General features: G+C 38.8%; 1 protein-coding gene across 2 annotated transcripts in view; it reads left to right on the forward strand.

The window, feature by feature from the left end:
* The window catches only part of LOC150078836 (malonate--CoA ligase ACSF3, mitochondrial-like), a 53798-nt gene that overhangs the window by 19071 nt on the left and 13576 nt on the right, over positions 1 to 21151 (forward strand). For both annotated transcript variants that reach the window (XM_090382567.1, XM_090382566.1), the window contains exon 6: positions 8624 to 8860. In XM_090382567.1, coding sequence (XP_090238693.1) covers positions 8624 to 8860 — 237 coding nt within the window. The remainder of the gene's footprint in view (positions 1 to 8623; positions 8861 to 21151) is intronic.

A 21151-nucleotide genomic window follows, 5' to 3' on the forward strand; every position in this document is an offset into this window, starting at 1 on the left:
GTAGAATTTTTCTCAGCCTGGTCTGTGCTTGTTAACAGGAGAGATTGTTTCTACTGGGATGGGATACACTTAAATAGAAAGGGTGCAAGAATATTTGCTGATGCTATCGAGGCAGTGTTAGGTGGGTCGGAAAACTACTAGCTTGGGGCGGATACACGGACCATTGACAGTACGCTGCTGCAACAGGATCTAGAAAAGTTGAGCAGATGGGCTCAGAGTTGTCAAATGAAGTTTAACATTGACAAATGTAAAGTACTACATATGGGAAGCAGTAACCCCAGAGTAACGTATCAACTCTGTGGTACTACACTGACAGTGGTAGAGAACGAAAAGGACCTGGGGATAATTTTTTTTTTTTTAAGTAAACCCCAAACACGAGAGGTATTAGAACCTATACTACTTAGTACCGTGCTTGGGTTGGAGGTTGAGAAGATGAAAGAAGATATTTGTTGACATTGGACTTGAACTTCTGTAGACTGTAATTTTCAGGAAATATGTATGAAGGAAGGTTGTTCCAGAAAACGGCAGTTGAACGAATAAACGAGTAAGATGAAAAGTTGGTTCTGTGAGTTTGAAGTTGGACTGTAAATGGATGTTGGCTGGTGGCAGCATGTGTTCAGACTGTTTTGAAAGAGAGAGCGGGAATTATAGAAGCCAATTCAGAAGAACAATGTCCATGGAAGTATCTATAGAAGAGGCATGCAGCAGAAACAGTACGTCTATGAGACAGCGAGTGGAGAGACTCTGTTAGAGATGAATCATTAATTAACCTAACTGCCCTCTTCTGAATGGAATCAAGAAGCCAGAAAGAGGTTTTGGGGGCACCACCCCAGATGTGGGAACAATATTCCATGTCACGGTGGATTTGCGATTTATACAGAGTGAACAGCTGTTTGGAAGAAAAGTAATGCCAAGAGCGAAAGAGAAAACCAAGTTTTTTAGATGCAGAGGAAGCAATATTTGTAATGTGCTTGTGCCAAGAGAGATTAGAAGTCAGGGTAATCCCCAAAAGAGATATATCATTTTGCCTAGAAATCGGAGTGTCACTAAAGATAAGCATAGGAGCAGAAGAATCCTTTTTGCGAGATATAAGACAAGACTTTGAGTTTTAGAAGTGTTGAAATCAACTAAGTTGTCTTTGCCCCACTGGAGAATTACCTGAAGATCGACATTTAAGGAATTGTTAGCAGATTTTCGAGAAGTTAAAGCTGATTGAGCAGGACAAGGTTTCTCAAAATGGAAAGTGGAATGCAATGTGCTGTCATCGGCAAAACTATGGATAGGATTTCCAGTCAATGGAAGAAGGTCATTAATATACAAGAGAAAAAGAGTGGGGGAAAGAACTGAACCTTGGGTGACACCGGCATTAGTGGAGAAGTTAGAAGACAGAGAGCCATCTACCATCACCCTCAGTGAGCAATCAGAGAGAAAACTGGATAACCAATTACTAAAAACAGTTGGCAAACCATAAGATGGAAGCTTGTTTAGAAGACCTTAATGCCAAACACGATCGAAAGCCTTTGAGATGTCAAGAGCAACTACTTGTGTTTCATCGAATCTTTCCATTGAATTAGTCCATAAATGGGTAACATAAGCCAGAATATCACCAGTGGATCGACACTGACAGAATTCATACTGGCGATCTTTGATCAGAAGGAAGGTTTCTAGGTAGTTTAAGAGTTGGCGGTTAATTGATTTCTCCATTATTTTGGAAAGAGTAGAAGTAATTGCAATGGGACGATAATTGGATGGGAGAGGGATTTGTCACCCTTTTTGGGGACTGGCTGGATATGAGCAAATTTCCAAGCAGAAGGAAAAACACCTTTGGAATAAGAAAGTGAAAAAAGGTGGCAAAGAATAGGAGTAAGTTCAGGACAACAGATTTTGAGAACAAGTGGAGAAATACCATCGGGACCTGGAGCTTTCTTAGCATCAAGATTTGAGATTTGTCAAGATATTTCTGACATCCTTTTGACGGAAGACCACAGGAGTCATTGAATGGAGCATGTTGGGAATGGTGGGAGAAGTTTTACCAAGATCATTAATTCATGAGTTGGAAGAAAAATGGGATGCTAGCAGGTCAGCTTTAACCTTGGCTGAAATGACAACAGAACCATCTGGTTTGGACAGAGGTAGGAGCAGAGATGGGCAAAAGTTGTGGCCAATAGCTTTGGCAAGAGACCAGAATGCTCGGCTACCATTAGGGCAAGAAGCAAGTTTTCTACTCTTAGCCTGTTCAAACTCTAGTTTGGACTGATTGAATTGTGCAGGCAGATATGAAGTTTTCTGAGCATTGCAGACTGTCTGCAAGAGTAGGCCATGGTGTTTTGTCAAAGATATACAGGAATATTTCTAGCAGGGATAAGGAGGTGATTATCTCCTTGTATAAGGCAATGGTCAGGCCACATCTTGAGTACTGTATACAGGTCTGGAGGCCTCATTTTAAGATGTAGAGCTGTTGGAAAGAGTACAGAGAAGGGCATCAAGATTAGTGAATTGAACAAAGAGTTGTTCTTATGAAGAAAAGCTTAAGTTTTGCAAATTACAGTGTCTGGAGACTCGACACCTGTGAGGTGATCTGATTGAGGTGTATAAAGCCTTGAATGATTTGAGCATGCTCAATGCTGATGGGATTCTTCCTCTTGCTCAGAATAATCACTTGAGAGGACATAAATTCAAATTGAGGAAAGACAGATGTAGGATAGATGTGTGGACATTTGCCTTTAGCCAGCGGGTAGTTGGTTGGTGGAACAGACTTCCATCCCTTGTTGAGGAAGTTGGTAGCCTAAATAAATTTAAGGCTGAGCTGGACAGGTATTTGGAATGAACGGAGGGGTGAAATGGGAGCGTTTTTTTTTTTTTTTTTGGCTGATGCTGCATAAGCTTGCTTTCTTGCATCATATGCCTCTACTAATGCTAATAGATTAACAGTAGCCACTGGCAGAGGTGAACGTGAATCTTGCACTGCTTTTATTGGAATGAGCAGCAGCCTGGAAAACAAGATGCAGGGTATTTCAGAGACTGCTGGGAGTCATTGCGTTACAAGTAAACACATGGGTTGTTTTAGGGTAGGTAAGAATAGGAACAGGTGCATGTATACTTGCATGTACACCAATGCTAGGAGTTTGGTAAATAAATTTGGTGAATTTGAGGTGTTGGTCAAAACATCAAAGCAGATATTGTTCGAATATCAGAGATGTGGTGTCACACAGATATATAATGAATGTAGAACTGGAATTGGAGAGTACAATGTGTATAGGAAGGATAGACAGGATAGGAAAGGAGGAGGGGTTATGCTATTAGTTAAGAAACACATAAAATCCAAGGAAGTGCAGCCAATCGACATCGCTGGACAGTGCAGTGTCGAGTCAGTTTGGTGTGACATAAGCACTGGGAGATCAAAATTGAGAGTAGGAGTGTGTTATAGGCCTAATGACTCTGATGAGTATAATAAAAAACTGTACAGGGAAATAGAGTGAGCCAGTAAATCAGAGAGTCTTATAATGGGGGATTTCAATTTTTCAGATATTGACTGGAATTTGTGGGTTGGTCACTCACACACTAGCAAGGCTTTTGTGGATTTATTGTATGATTGCTTTCTACATCAGCATGTTTGGGAGGCAACTAGAGAGAGAAATACTCTTGATCTGATTATTAGTAGTGATTCTTCATGCATTAAGAATCTGCAGATAAAGGAACCACTAGGTGTCAGTGATCACAGTGTGCTGAAGTGGGATTAACTCAAAGAGGTAACTACCATCAGGGGTTAATGGAAAGGTTTTTGCTTTCGTAAAGGTGACTATGGAGGTCTGAGACAGTATTTAAATTTTATACAGTGGGACCAACTGATGACGTTACCAATAGCAAATTCAAAATGGTTAGCATTCAAAGAATTAATCTTGGAAGCTACTAGGCTTTACATACCAACTAAGAAATATTGTTCAAGGTCTAAATGGATGTCAGATGAACTAATGAGACATATGGCAGAGAAGAAAAATGAATGGGATACATATAAATTAATCGGTGACATCGAAGCCTATGATAGATATTAGCTGGTCTGTAACCAAGCCACAAAGGAGATTAGGCAGGCAAAGGCAGATTATGAGAAAACTTTGGCAAAGGATGCAAAGAAAAATAGCAAAGAGTTCTTTACCTATGTAAACTCTAGAAGGAAAGGGATGAATCAGATTGGTCCACTGGATATTGATGGTTAAACTATTGATGATCCTGCTCAGGTGGCTAACAAACTAAATGACTATTTTGCATCTACATTCACACATGAGGAATTATTCAGGGAGGGGAATGCCAGAGGTGAATTAAACTCTGGCAGTGAGCTAGATGATTTTATAATAACTGAGAGAAAAGTGTAGGAGAAATTTTTGAAGATAAACATAAAAAAGGCACCTGGGGTGGATGGGATCTATCCAGTTATATTAAAGGAGGCAGCTAAGGAAGTACGAAAAGCCTTAGCCATAATTATGAGAGCTTCCTTGGACTCAGGGGGGAGAGAGAGAGAGAAAAAATCTTTATTTTACACTAAAGATACAATAATGTGCCCGCCACTGCTAGGAGGCCATAGGCTTGACAATGATATAGGGTAATATAAAAATATGTAGAGTATAACAAAAAGATAACCTAACATTAAATTAACTTAAAAACTTAGCATTAACCATTCAATAGATATGAGGATAAGGCAGACAGTACACCAAGGTATGTACACATTCATATGTACAAAGCACATATTTCAGAATATTCACACAAGTCAGAATATTTCACAGTGCCAAATTGATGTTTGGTATAGCGTTTTCTTGTGAAACAGTTCATCAATTTGCCTACGACATGCCGTTCTGCGTCTCATAGGAGATAACAAGTGGAGATATCAGTAACAGTTTACATCAGGGGCCAAACAAATGGGGAACAAGTTCGGCCAACGAGCGCCTGTAATTGCGATCCGAAGCGAATTTCAGGAGATCAACTCCGATCATTAGTAAGGCTTGTATTGTAGGAAGTACTTGGCCAGGTAGAAATCTGTCACTGATCTTCAGCCTGTTCCGTTCTTAGGAATCACACATGTTCTGCCGCACATGTCGCTACTGCACATGTGCGGTAGCGGCAAACCAGTTTGACTGGTAAGTTTCCCAAAGTTTGTTGTGGTTCTCATGTTGGCTTTCTTTACCTTTGCCACCCACTCTTATTGAAGATGACTGCTTGTTCTTATACCGGTGCAAGATGCTATAGTTCAGGAAAATCAGTAAGATGAATTTAGCGTGAGTTCAATTTAAGTGAGCATGATGCAGTTACATTTTTTTTATTGTTTTATTACTGTTCTATTCTCTAAAATATATTAGTTAAAATATCTAAGTCTTAATGTGGAATATGCAAACACTGGAAATTAAGATATGCAAATGTATCCTCATTTCACAAAGGAGGATCAAAAGGTGACATGAGTAATTACAGACCTGTTAGTTTAACTTCTGTTCCAGGGAAAATAATGGAGTCACTAGTTAAAGAAGTAATGCAGAACCATCTAGGCATCCATGCTCTTAATGCAATTACACTGCAATCATAGCATGGATTTGTTAAGGGGCAATTTTATCTTACCAATCTGATTGGATACTATGATGCAGTAACAAAGGAACTGGATGCAAAAAATAATTTTGATATCATATAATTGGATTTTAGGAAAGCTTTTGATACTGTTGCACATAAAAGACTGCTGAACAAATTTTAGTACTGTGGCATTATGAGCAAGTTACTGCTATAGATACTCCTGGCACCACCATGCCGTGACGAGACTAATTGTATGTATATCATGCTGCAATTAAAGATTCTATTCTATAAAGAATGGTTGAGTGAAAAAGACAGAGTGGTTATTAATGGACACTGTTCTCTGTGGACTAATGTTATTAGTCCCCAGGGTTTGGTGTTGGGCAAATTGTTATTTTCTATATTTATCAATGATATTGATGAAGGTATATCAGGCTTAATTTCCAAGTTTGCAAATGATATAAAGGTTGGCAGGGTGGTTAATGACAACAATCAAGGTAAGCTGCTGCCATAAGATCTAAAAAAATTAGATAGATGGACTTGAAGTTTAACATTGAAAAATGCAAGGTACTGCATATAGGTAGCAGCAGTAATCCCAGATTAATTTACCAACTGTGTGGTACTACACTCAGGGTAGTGGAAAATGAAAAAGACATGAGGGTAATTGTGCTGTCAGATATAAAGTTCTCTTAGAATGCAGACAGGCTGCCAGGACAGCTCATGGGATTTTGTTAGTGTATACAGGAATTTTGATAGCAGGGATAAGGAGGTGATTATCCTATTGTACAAGGCAATGGTTAAGCCGCATTTCGTGGCAATGGTTAAGCTGCATTTAAGTGCAGCATACAGGTCTGGGGGCCTCATTTTAGGAAGGATGTAGATCTACAAATGGGTTTAGAGAACAGCAACAAGATTGATGGGGGAACAAAAGGGTGGTCTTACCAAGAAAGGCTTCAGTACTGCAAATTGCAGCATCTGGAAACTCGCACCACCTTGCAGGTGGTGCCTAGTGTCCAGATGCACTCATTGAGGTGTTTAAGGTCTTGAATGGATTCCGCAAGCTCAGTGCTGATGGCATTTTTCCTCTTGCTCAGAGTAGACACTTGAAGGTGCACAAATTCAAATTGAGGAAGGATGGTTTCAGGATAGATGTGTGGAGGTCTGGCTTCAGTCAGTGGGTTGTTGATTTATTGGAAAAAACTTCCATGAGTTGTTGTGGAAGTGAGTAGTGTGGATAAATTCAAGGAAGAACTAAAACTGTTGGAGGAGGATGGACAGGTGATGTGGGAAGGTTTTTTTTTTTTTTTGCTAATATTTATAAGCTTGCTTTCTTGTACCATTTGCTAATATTTATACTAATACTAATGTCATGTATCTGGGTTATTGGGATATGCTGTATAATGTTACTTAGGGGCTGCTTGCTAATAAAAATGAAAACGAATGTATAATGTCACTGATATTTGATAAACTCAAAAGCAAGTATGTTCCCAAAAAGGTTACATGCAATTGTTACATATTCCTATTTAAACACTTGTAGCCATTTTAATGAATTTTTATCCTGATCACAGAGGTGGGCCATCCCAAGGGTGCAAGGGGTGCATTGCACCCAAGTGCCAATGTTAAAGGGGGGGGGCTGAAAATATGAAATTTACATACACACATGAAGAAAATTTTAAAGGGGGGCTCCAAATTGTGATTGGCACCCAGGCACCACATCCCTGGGAACTCCCTTGCCTGATCAACAATAAGGACAAAGAAAATAAAATATCAATTCATAGCAATAATAGTTTTTTTTTGTTAATTACATAACCTAAGTTGTTCCAAAGGTAATTTTCATACTGCAACTTATATGAGCTTTTGAATTAGCTGCAAATAGGTATTTCTCTTTCATCTTGCAGTTATTTTTCTTTGTTAATAAACTGTAAGAACAAAATATCCTATTTATAAAAGCATTCAACTATTTTTTTAAAGAAAGCTTAGTTGCATGGCACAAGCATGGGAATTTGTTTTTAATTTCAGCTTTGAAAAGTTTGTGGCCATATATGTATATTTCTCAATGACAAATTTTTTTCTAATTAGTACTACTATAAGCAATTGTAAAGGCCTCCATAGCTGAGTGGTCAGGAGCGGGAGTGCAGCGGCACACGCTCTGAGTCGACCAGGGTTCAACCCCCTGACCGCTAAATACGGTCGATCTGCCAACCCGCACTGGACCAGCGTGGCAGATTATGGTCCATTTCCCTCCGCATGAATTGTTGAGGAGGCTTCCATCCTGCAGTGGGTTGATAATGGCTGCAATTTACTTTACTTTTTTTAAGCAATTGTAAAAATAAATTATTGCATTCAGTACGGCACTAATTATGTTAATATGATCTGAGCTAGCTGAATTAATGCTCCACTGCCCATATCTTAATAAAGACAATTGTTTGTCATCATTTATTTAATTTTTTTAATAATTTTTAATAAAGTTGGTTACCCCCAAAAAAAAGTAACACAAGCAGGCACAATGTACTTAAATACTAAGTAAAAATTTCAAGGTCTGAATTTTTGATGGCCATATTTTTCCAATTCTAACATAATCAATGATGCAGTTTCCTGACCTGTATGATTTTGGGCTCATAAAATCTTAAAAAATCATTTTCTAGAATAAACTATTCATGTTTAAAATATTTTATTAGGATAGCCTAATACCTGTGGATACAGATATTGATTTATTTTATCTGTACCTAAATTTAAAAGATCACACAAACAATATGTGTTACCGGTGTGAAGCTGGGTTTCTGCTACATTTTGTGCAATTGTACTTTGAGTTACTGAAAAAATCTTTATAATAAACTTTGCAGAAGTGTTTATTTATATGTATAAAGTTGATCAGTTTCAGTTATACGGATTGTATAGACAAAATTTGTTTTAATAACTAATGATTTGGCTACTTCATACTTTATTTATTAGTTTTAGATGTGACATTTATTTCTTTATATATGCTGTGTTAAGCATCACCTCTCACCTGTTAATGAATTATTTGTAATCTATTTGGTGTAGTAACAAATAAATAATATTTATATATATTTTATAGGATTTGTTGGATTGCCCCTACCTGGAGTGGAGATATGCATAGCAAAAGCTAATCCCAATTCTCAGGATGTCTTTGATATTCTGGTTGAAGGGAATAGTAGTAGCATCCATGTAAAACCAGGAAGTGAAGATGAAGTCGGTGAATTGCTTATCAGAGGTCCTAATGTCTTTAAGAAATATTGGAACAAGGCCGAAGCTACAAAGTCATCATTTTATAAAGACAGGTGGTTTAAAACAGGTAATATATGCTATTTCCATATCATATAAAAAGTAGTTTCTCTCATCATTCCATTTTGCTTCAGGTATTTGATTAGCTATTATCCCTTTTTCTATCCTTTCTAAATGCCCATGACATCTTAAATTTGCTTCACTTACCTTTGGATTAGAGTTACCAAGATCGTTTCTTATTTCCTAATCTTGCTGTTGTTTTCATCTGTTAGCTCCATTTATTTATGGTTGTTGTTTTTTTTTTTTTTTTTTTTGTTTTTAAACTCTCATTTGTAAAGCTTCTAATTTTTGGTCAGTTCCATTATTTCTTACCACACTCTCAGATCCATAAGGTTAAGACAGCCTAAAAAATTGTGTTATCTCTCTATACATTAAAAACGTTTTCCTCCTAGTGATATTTATTCAAGCCAGTGGGACAACAGGGCAAGGCAATTACGTCACTACAAATGCAATTAATAATTATTGACAACTGCCTCCATAATGTTCACCAACCTCATGTGCTTCGCTGTCTAACGTTTGATGCTCCATTGTAACGTTTTTTGTATATTAATGAATATTTTATATTTGTAAATAGTTTAGTATTTTGTAAATATTTTAAATATTTGTATAGTTTGTAAATATTTCAGTTAAATATTTTAGTCCTGCTCTTTTGGATGCAACAATATTTCTCATGCATTATGGAACCTGAACAAAAGGCCTTTGGCTAAAATCTATTATTTGGGTACCACTTGTCTCTGGGCAGTTGGTGTGGTCATAGAATGGAGTGATTGTATGGTCAAGTTCTGTGATTGGGTGATTATTGTGAGTGCATTTTGTTTCTGATTGTATTTTGTGACATCGAGTATTGCTTATAGACTGGCGCCTCCGTAGCCAGGTGGGCAGGAGCAGTAGTGCATAGCACACGCTTCTTGATTAGACCGGGGTTTGAGCCCGTGAGCCACCAAATACGGAGGATGTGGAAAGGTCAGGGAATGACCACCGCATACCCCCCTGGAGCAATATGGCCTTAGTTGCTAATGCTCCTAAAAACCAAATAACATAACAATAACAGCTTATAGACCACTTCGCCATCACTACTGGTTCTGAGAGTGTTACAGGTAGTGTTCAGTTGGTTAGAAGTGGTTGTGGTTTGCTGTGTTTGCACACCAGTGATTTTTTTTTTTTTTTTTAATTTTGTGATTCTACAGTTTCTACTAATCAAGTTGTGATTCCTTTAGTTTTACTAACTAGTTCAAGTCTATTATTATTGACTGAGATGGTACTGTAAGTTTTGATTGTAGTGAAATTACAGGATTTCTGGATAAACAGAGATAAAATTGCACTATTGGAATTGTTATGCAGTATATCTATTATTCTGAAGCAAATGATTAGGAAAATCTGGCTGCTGTTGAGTGCTGCTTTTTTGCAGAATTATGGATAGGTCTCATAGCAGGAAGTGGGGAGGGAAAGAGGATGAGATTATTATTATTATTATTATTATTATTATTACTAATCGCCATATAGTGCAAGGAAGCTTGAGGCTTATTCTGCACCAGCCAAGAAAAAAAAAATTTTTCGGAGTTACCCTGAGAGGGAGGGGGAGAGAGAGAGAGAGAGAGAGAGAGAGAGAGAGAGAGAGAGAGAGAGAGAGAGAGAGAGAGAAGTAGAAGGGAATCACCAAAAAAGAGAAGAATGATTATATCCAGCTCGGGGACCCTGGGTGTGCCAAGCCCATACTCACTAGATGTGAGCCCCTGGAGGTAAATTGGAGTGTTCTCCCTTTCCTCTCGTGTTCCAAAACTGCATATGGATGGGTCTAGGAAAAGTGTTGACCCTAAGACACTGAGGGGTAAAACTATACGTCCTAGCTCAGCTGGAGCTAGTGCTAGTTCTCAAAATACTGCTTTAGTGATTAATAATGGTACTCAGAGTGGTAGGCAAGTTGGAGGAAATGAAGTAAGTAAAGTTGTGGATCAACCCACTGAGGCTTCACAAAAGGACAGAGTGAGTTCAAGTAAGGAGATAGAGCTGTCGAATAGTGATAATATTTTACCAGAGGAACTTGTTATGTGTGAGCAGGGTGCACAGGTGGATGATATTGGTATAGAAAATACGGCATTTTTCTCAACATGTGGAGGTGATGATCTTGCATTGGATATGGACAGTTTCTTTGAGGGATGTGAAAGGAAAAGTACTGGGACAAATGTGAGGGAATCTGATATTGTTGTGAGCAGTGTGAAAGATATGGAGACGTCTCCACCATTTATGTGTTACTTACCAGATTGAAGAAGCAAGTAGTGGACTATACTACTCCTGAGGTTAATAAAGTGACAAAGGCAGCATCAAACTTTGTACTTGATAAATGGGTAGACATAGAAATCATTACAACAGCATTGCTTATAGACAATGAGAGGCTAAAAGCTGAGTTAGAAGAAATTCAAACAAGGGCAAACTTGTTTGATGAGATTATGAAGGGCCAGTCCCTCCCTTTGTATGGAAATGAAACTTATGTGGACAAAGTCCGAGTATAACAGCCAGTTGATTATGAACAGTGTATTTATAATGATAGGTATCTAGGTGGTGGGGATGCTGAAGTTAACGTTGACAGGAAATCTAAGAGAGGGGAGATGAAACTCTTAGGAATAAAAAGCAGCATAAGATTATACTGTGGCCAGGAAATGGATCTGAAGTAAAATCAAGTCAGGAAATAAAAAACACTGTAGTCAATACACTTTTTTAGCATTAGCATTAGTAGAGGCATTTGATGCAAGAAAGCAAGCTTATGCAGCATCAGCCAAAAAAAAAAAAAAAAAAAAAGTAACATAAATAAATAAAAATAACCACTTCCACTTCACCCCTCTGTTCGTTCGAAATACCTGTCCAGCTGAGCCTTAAACTTATTTAGGCTATCAACTTCCACGACGAGGGATGGAAGTCTGTTCCACCCACCAACCACCCGCTGGCTAAAGGCAAATTTCCGCACATCTATCCTACATCTGTCTTTCCTCAATTTGAATTTATGCCCTCTCAGGTGATTTTTCTGAGCTAGAGGAAGAATCCCATCAGCATTGAGCATGCTCAAACCATTCAAGGCTTTGTACACCTCTATCAGATCACCCCGCTGGTGCCTAGTTTCCAGACACTGTAATTTGCAAAACTTAAGCCTTTCTTCGTAAGAGAACCCCTTTGTCCCATTCACCAATCTAGTTGCCCTTCTCTGTACTCGTTCCAGCAGCTCTACATCCTTCCTGAAATGAGGCCTCCAGGCCTGTATACAGTACTCTAGGTGTGGCCTGACCATTGCCTTATACAAGGGAATAATCACCTCCTTATCCCTGCTAGAAAAATTCCTATATATCATTGACAATACACCATGAGCTACTCTTGCAGCTCGTCTGCACTGCTCAGAGAACTTCATATCTGCCTGCACCACCACCCCCAGGTCCCTTTCATTCTCTACCACTGTCAGTGTAGTACCACAGAGTTGATACGTTGCTCTGGGGTTGCTGTTTCCTATATGTAGTACTTTACATTTGTCAATGTTAAACTTCATTTGCCACCTCGAAGCCCATCTGCTCAACCTTTCCAAATCCTGTTGCAGCAGCATAGTGTCAGTAGTGTCCTTGACAACCCTGCCAACCTTCGTATCGTCTGCAAACTTGGACATTAAGCCTGATATACCATCATCAATATCATTTATAAATACAGAAAACAATAAAGGCCCCAATACTGAACCCTGAGGGACTCCACTAATAACATTAGTCCACGATGAGCAGTGTCCATTGATTACCACTCTCTGTCTTCTCCCCCTCAACCACCCCTTTATCCATAGCAGCAACTTGCCTCCAATGCCACACTGCTCCAATTTGTGCAGCAGTCTTTCATGTGCAACAGTATCAAAAGCCTTTCTAAGATCCAAGTATATAATATCAAAGTTATTCCCTGCATCCAGTTCTTTTGTGACTGCATCATAGTATCCAATCAAATTGGTCAGGCAAGACTTCCCCTTAACAAAACCATGCTGTGTCCTAGCTATAACTGAAGTCTTGTCTAGATGATCCTGCAGTGCTTCTTTCACCAGTGCCTCCATTAATTTTCCGGGAACAGAAGTTAAACTCACAGGTCTATAATTACTTGTGTCAGCCTTTGATCCCCCTTTGTGAATTGGGGTCACATTTGCACATCTCCAGTCAATGGGTACCTCCCCTGAGTCCAAGGAAGCTCTCATAATTATGGCTAAGGGTTTGCTTACCTCCTTTGCTGCCTCCTTTAATATAACTGGATAGATCCCATCCACCCCAGGTGCCTTTCTTGTGTTTATCTTCAACAATTTCTCCTCCACTTTGCTCTCAGTTATTACAAGATTCTCTAGCTTACTGCTAGAGTTGAATACACCTCGGGCATTCCCCTCGCTGAATAACTCCTCATGTGTGAATGTCGATGCAAAATATTCATTTAGTTTGTTAGCTACCCGAGCAGGGTCATCAACAGTTGACCCATCGATCTCAAGTGGACCAATCTGATTCATCCCCTTCCTTCTAGAGTTTACATAAGTAAAGAACTCTTTGCTGTTTTTCTTCGCATCCCTTGCCAAGGATCTCTCGTAATCTGCCTTCGCCTGCCTAACCTCCTTTGTAACTTGGTTACAGATCAACTTGTATCTATCATAGGCATCCGTGTCACGTGTTAATTTGTATGTATCCCATGCATTTTTCTTCTCTGCCATATGCCTCATTAGTTCATCTGACAACCATTTAGGCCTAAACCTTGAACAATATTTCTTAGTTGGTATGTAAAGCCTAGTAGCTTCCACGATAAGTTCTTTGAATGCTTCCCATTTTGAATTTGCTGTTGGCAATATCATCAGTTGATCCCACTGTATAGAATTTAAATACTGTCTCAGTCCATTGTAGTCGCCTTTACGAAAGCAATACCCCTTCCCTTTACCCCTAATGGTAGTTACCTCTTTGAGTAACTCCCACTTCAGCACACTGTGATCACTGCCACCAAGTGGTTCATTTATCTGCAGATTCTTAATGCATGAAGAATCACTACTGATAATCAAATCAAGAGTATTACTCCCTCTAGTTGCCTCCCGAACATGCTGATGTAGAAAACAATCATCCAATAAATCCACAAAAGCCTTGCTACTGTGTGAGTGACCAGCCCCCAAATTCCAGTCAATATCTGGGAAATTAAAATCCCCCATTATAAGACTCTCTGATTTACTGGCCCACTCTATTTCTCCGAACAGTTTCTTATTATACTCATCAGAGTCATTAGGCCTATAGCACACTCCTACTCTCAATTTTGATCTCCCAATGCTTATGTCACACCAAACTGACTCGACACTGCACTGTCCAGCGATGTCGACTGGCTTCACTTCCTTGGATTTTATGTGTTTCTTAATTAATAGCATAACCCCTCCTCCCTTCCTATCCTGTCTATCCTTTCTGTACACATTGTACTCCCCAAATTCCAGTTCTGCATTTCTTATATCTGTGTGACACCACGTCTCTGAAATCCCCACAATATCTGCCTTTGATGTTTTGAGCAATACCTCAAATTCATCAAATTTATTTACTAAACTCCTAGCATTGGTGTACACACAAGTATACATGCACCTGTTCTTTTTCTTAGCTACCCTAACACAACCCATGTGTTTACTTGTACCCCAATGATTCCCAGCAGTCTCTGAAATATCCTGCATCTTATTTTCCAGGCTGCGGCTCATTCCAATAGAAGCAGTGCAAGAATCACTTTCACCTCTGCCAGTGGCTACTGTTAATCTATTAGTCCTTGTATCCCCCCAATCTAGCAGTTTTCCGACCCACCTAACATTGCCTCGATAGCATCAGCAAACATTCTTGCACCCTTTCTATTTAAGTGTATCCCATCCCTGTAGAAGCAGTCTCTCCTGTTAACAAGTACAGACCAGGCTGAAAAAAATTCTACCCCTTGAGCCCTGCACAATCTTTCCAGGGCCGAATTGATTGACAGGGCTCTCATCATATACTCCCTCCTATCGTGTCTGGGCAGAATTGCAGACACTTTCAATTTCAACCCTAATTCACGGCTTTTTTTCATCAGTGACCTGTACTTGTCAAGTAATTCCGCCGGTCTCCTACTCTTAATGTCATTAGTGCCAACGTGTACAACTATATCACCTTTTGTGCCCTTAAAAGATGATATCCGCTCTACAACGTCATCAACTTTTGCCCCTGGCAGACATACCCTGGTCCTATTCCACCTATCCTTTTTACAAAGCATGTTTCCCTTAAACTCACTTAAACAGGAGTTCAGTGATATTAAGATCAGGAACTTAAGAAGTATACAGAATAAGGGTATTTTAGTGGAGACACAAAGGGATTTAGAGAAAATTAAACACTCAGAAACTCTAGTTGTTAAGGGAATTAAATGTGATATACCAAGGCTGAACAATCCAGCTATACTCATTTATGATATTCCAAAAGAAGTTACCTAAGAGGAGTTTATTATGGATTTATACCATAAAAATCTTAAAGATTATGGTTTCGAAGAGGAAGAAGTAAAGGACAATGTAAAGATTAGGTTTAGTACTGGAAATAAAGTGAAATCTACAAATTTGGTTGTGAGTTTACCCCTTAAAATGTTAACAAGCTTAATGAGCTCTGACAGGATATTTCTAGGTTACAGTTCATATAAATTTAGGCAGTTTACTTTTGTAATTAAGTGTTTTAAATGCCTAGGGTTTGGCCACTCTGCGCAGTACTGTTCACATAAGGTAATATCTTGTGAACACTGTGCAGAGGGTGGGCATGTGTACACAGATTGTAAAAACAGGGATAAGTCTCCACTTTGTGTGAATTGTAAGAGGAAGGGGCGGTCTTTTGAGCATTCTATTAGGAATACTGCCTGTCCAGAGTTTCAGAAAACACTGGAACTAGTTAGGGCAAGAGAAATTATGGATAATCCATCCCAATGTAATTTGATTAATTGTGAACAAATTCAAGCATATGTTGGGCTGCAAGTTTTGCAGCAGAATGCTCAGAGATCCCGTAGTGTTTTAGCTCAACTTAGAGTTGTATTATTTGATAAAAATATAGATGTGCTTTGTTTGCAGGAGCCATACTCAATGTTGGTAAATGGTCAGTATAAAGTACCGGGATTCCCTGTGGGAAGTCAGGTTGTATATGTCACTGGAATTAAACCTAAAACTGCAGTTGTACTGAATAAAGATATTAATGTGGTTAAAATAGCTAGACTTTGCAATTAAATAGCTATGTGTGTACATATATGTACCTCATATGTAATATTTTATTTAGTAACAGTATATTGTTCACCTAATTCAGATATAGAAGTGTCATTGGAATATTTGAAATTAGTTATGAGAATGGTTGGAAGGGAAAATGTATTGTTCACCATGGATGTAAATGCTAGATCCCCTCTGTGACATTGTCACAATAGTAATACCAGAGGGGGGTAGTGTAGAAGAGTTCATTATGACACATGATTTGAATGTTTTGAATAGACCTGGTGAGTTATACACCTTTGATAACCTCCATGATCAGTCTAACATTGATATAACTCTTGCAAACTATGTTGTGTCACAAAGAATTATAAACTGGAGTGTTGAGCTGGATTTAACAACTAGTGATCATAGATCCATTATATTTCAACTTACAGTGGACACAGAGACATTCCTGTTCACAAAATAATGAAATTATAAGGTTCAGTATAAAAGTATTAAACTTGGTAAAAGAGGAAATTGAAAAGAGGAATTTGGTAAAAGAGGAAATTGAGCCGGATCAAGATAAATGTGTCTATAAAGCATTTAGGGCTGAAGCCTCAAGCTATGGAAAAGTCTAGACTATGTATAAATATAGTGCAAAAGCATCAATAATACATAGCCAAATCTGAATTAACAGAATGTTAGCAAAAGGGCATTGTTTTAAGTTATATCTCATATTGTGGCGCCTCCGTAGCCAGGTGGGAAGGAGCAGCAGTGCGTAGCATATGCTTCTTGATTAGACTGGGGTTCGAGCCCATCACCACCAAATACGGAGGATGCGGAAAGGTCAGGGAATGACCACCGCATATCCCGGAGCAATATGGCCTTAGTTGCTAATGCTCCTAAAAAAAAAAATATATCTCATATTGTGAATACCTTCACAATGAGTTGCGATGATGTTGCACTACTTCGAATAAGTAATGCTTCACTATGTATAAGTATAGTGCAAAAGCATCTGCCTGGAAACAGTGCCGTCTGGGTGGTGGTATCCATCTGAGAATAAGTAACATTAGTCTTCTCCTCAGGTGAAGCGTTACTTATTCGAAGTAGTGCAATATCATGGCAACTCGTTGTGAAGGTATTCACAATATGAGATATAACTTAAAACAATGTTTTGCTAACATTCTGTTAATTCAGATTTGGCTATGTTATTATTGATGCTTTTGCACTATACTTATACTTAGTCTAGACTTTTCCATAGCTTGAGGCTTCAGCCCTAAATGCTTTATGGTCTAAACATATCATACACCATCAGGTATCTCTCATATTGTGGAGTTATACTTCATAACTGTTTTGTCATCATTGCATCACTTGGGTACCTACCCACCCACCGAAGAAGAGCCAACGGACTTTGCTACGGTACTACTTTGTCGGGTGTTATTTTGAAAAGAGGAAAGATTTTCTGGAGACCGTAAGTTTTAACATTAAGTTTATTTCTTTGCTGACCCTGATAAAGCTTACAGGGTGGGATTAAGTGCATGTGGGCACCCTTGTGGTTTTTTTTTTTTTTTTTTTTTTCAAGATGAATTTTTACATACGTGAAAGAACTCTGGAGTTTACTCTGGATACAGAATATGAACCGACGCAGGTAATAGAGGGATTAGCAAAATGCGTGAGACTACAGGGGTTCACTTTGTTGCCCTCGAGGAAGTAGTATGTAAGGACTGTGTGACCAGGGACACATTGCTCAGAGGGTTTCCTTTTGAGAACCAAATGATACACCCCCATTTGGTGGGTAGTATCAGGAAGTATATAACCATAGAACCGATTGAAATACCAAACACATATTTAAAAAGACGCATATGGGAATGTTACACGAATAGAAATGCGTTCGTGGGAGGGTTTCCCCAAGCTATACACAGGCAAAGTCACGATACAAGTGGAAATGAGGAAGCCGGTCCCCAACATCATATATGTTATGGGGAACCGACTAGTTTTGAACTACAGAGGGGTGAAGAAAAAATGTTTGAAGTGCGGCAGTTCGGACCATCTAGGGGCGAATTGCACAAAAGGGCGGTGTTTTAACTGTAGGGAAGTTGGGCATATCAGTATCATCATCATCATCATCATCATCAGCCATTTTCAATCCACTGCAGGATGAAGGCCTCTCCAGCAACTTTCCAGCTCCTTCTGTTTTGAGCACTGGCCATCCATTTACTACTCAAAAACTCATGAATTTCATCTATCCATCTCCGCCTTTGTCTTCCAGGTTTTCTTCTAGCTCCTCTTGGGTACCATTCTGTTATTTTCTTAGTCCATCTGTCATCATGTCTTCGAGCTATGTGTCCTGCCCAGGACCATTTTAGTTCTTTAGTTTTGATAAGAATATCCTTTACTTGAGTTTGCTGCCTAATCCATGTGTTTCTCTTCTTATCTAACAGTCTGATTCCCAATATGATTCGTTCCATTCTTCGCTGTGTGGTTCTCAGCTTCTCTTCCATTCTTTTGGTGAGTGCCCAAGTTTCACTTCCATAAGTCATGGTGGGGAGTATACATTGGTCCATTATTTTACGTTTCAGACAGACTGGGATATTGCTCTTCAGTATGTGACTATATTTCCTGAATGCTATCCATCCAAAATTTATTCTTCTCTTGACTTCCAGCCATTTATCATTATTACAGCTAATAACTTGTCCCAGATATGTATATGATTCCACCTTTTCAATTACTGCTCCTTCAATCATTATTTCCCTTTCTGTGGCATACTTGTTCATCATTACTTTTGTTTTAGACATATTCATCTTTAGTCCAAAATCCTTACTAGCTGTGCATAACTGATTAAGATTTTCCTCTAATTCTTTGGGATCATGGCTTATGACCACAATGTCATCTGCAAATCGCAAATGGTTTAGGTACTCTCCGTTCACATTGACTCCTTTCTGCGACCAGTCTAATCTTCTGAAAGCTTCCTCAAGGGCAGCAGTAAACAGCTTAGGAGATATTGTGTCTCCTTGTCGAACTCCTTTCTCAATTTTAAATTTCCTACTGTCTTTGTCTAGTCTAATAAAGGAGGTAGCACTCTCATATATTTTCTTCAAAATCATAATATATGGAGTATCTATGCCTTGTCTTTCCAGTGCCCGAAACATTGCCTTATGCTGTATGGAGTCAAATGCCTTTTCATAATCCACAAATGCCAGGCATAATGGTGTTTTATATTCATTTGCTTTCTCCATTAGCTGTGATATTACATGAAGGTGATCCATAGTTGAGAATCCTGTCCTAAAGCCAGCTTGCTCTTTCGGTTGATTCTCATCCAGTATTCTTTCTAATCTGTTAGTAATGACCCTTGTGAACAACTTGTAGATGTGGGATAACAAGCTAATTGGTCTATAATTTTCAATTTCTGATTTATCTCCTTTCTTATGCGGCAAAACTATGATTGCATTATTCCACTGCTTAGGCGTCACACCTTTTCTAATGCACTTTGTGAAGAGCCTTGCCAGTTTTTGTGTTATGTCTCTTCCTCCCAATTTTAACAACTCTACAGTAACTTCATCTTCCCCCGGGGCTTTCTGATTCTTCATTTTCTTCAATGCATGTTCTACCTCATCAGGAAGAATATCGGGTATGTCGTATGTGTTGCTACTTTGCAATCCATCTTCCCCACTGCTGGCATCATTCCCCTGCTCCTTGTATAATTCTCTATAGTAGTCTTCTGCTATTTGAATTATGCCTTCTCTGCTGTTTATAAGTACACCATCGCTATTCTTCAGTTTCAGTATCATTTGTCTTTCTGTATTACTGCTCATGGCTGCTGATTTAAATCCTTTGTTTTCCCTTAATGCTTGTTCTACTTTTCTTGTGTTAAATCTTCTTATGTCCTCTCTGAGTCTCTTTCTAATGGCTTTGCATAACTCAGTATACTCAATTTTCTCCCTGTCAGTGTTTTTCTTGCTTTTCATTTGTCGTCTTCGGTTCATCATGACAAGTGTTTCTTGACTAATTTTTTCTTCTTTGGATTTCTTTTTCCCTATAGGTTTCTTGGGCTTTATCACTTTCAAAAAGTTGTAATATTCCTCGTCGATATCTTGGTCCTCAGCAGTCTGCAGAAGCTCATACTTGTTCTTAAGTTCCAGTACATACTGCTTTTTCTCCTCTTCTGTTATCTCAAAGACCTTTGTATTATTTACTCGAGTCAGTTTTTTCCTTTCCTTTCCTACATCTATATCAAGTGTACATCTTACCATTCTGTGATCACTTCCAACATTTACCTTATTCAGGACGGTGACATCATTCACAATATATCTTCTATTAGTGAGGATGAAGTCGACTTCATTAGTAGTTAATCCATTTGGACTCTTCCATGTCCACTTTCTGTTCACCCTTTTCTTGAAAAAAGTGTTCATTACTGACAGTCCTTGAGATTCTGCAAATTCCACAAGTCTTTCACCTCTTTCATTTCTTTCACCAATTCCAAAATTTCCTATAGTTCCCCTTTCTGTGCTGTTTTGTCTTTTTCCAACCTTAGCATTGAAGTCTCCCATAATAATAGTGTAGTGGGTTTTCTGCTCATCTAGAAGACTCTCAATTTCAGTGTACATTTCTTCAACCTCTTCATCATCATGGCTTGATGTTGGTGCATAAATCATTATAATCTTTAGCTTGTATCTCTTAGAAATCTTGAGTATTAGTCTTGACACTCTTGGTGATGTACTTTTGAGTTCCAAAATGTTGTTTTTAAAATCTTTATGGACCAGAAACCAAATTCCACCTTCACTCCTTTCACTGTTTCCATTGGTGTACAGCAGATTTCCACTTGATAAACTTATAAGTGATTCATTTCTTCTTCTTGTTTCAGCCAAACCGATGATATTCCAATTCACATCTTCTAATTCTTTTTCCAGCTCTAATATCCTGTCTTCACTGATGAGTGTTCTTACGTTATAACAGGCCAAGTTCAGTTTCCGTGCATGGCAGCCTGGTCGTACCCAGAGATTCTTAGCACCCTCTGCTTCCACTCTAATCCTCTCGCTGCCGTAAGAGGGAGAGTGAAAGCTGCTGGGGACTGAGGGCCATTTGTTTCGTCGTGCTTTCATATTGCTGGAGGGG

This window comes from Mastigoproctus giganteus, chromosome 10, assembly GCF_048544385.1.
Source record: "Mastigoproctus giganteus isolate SK-2022 chromosome 10, ASM4854438v1, whole genome shotgun sequence".
NCBI classification, from domain to species: Eukaryota; Metazoa; Arthropoda; class Arachnida; order Uropygi; family Thelyphonidae; genus Mastigoproctus; species Mastigoproctus giganteus.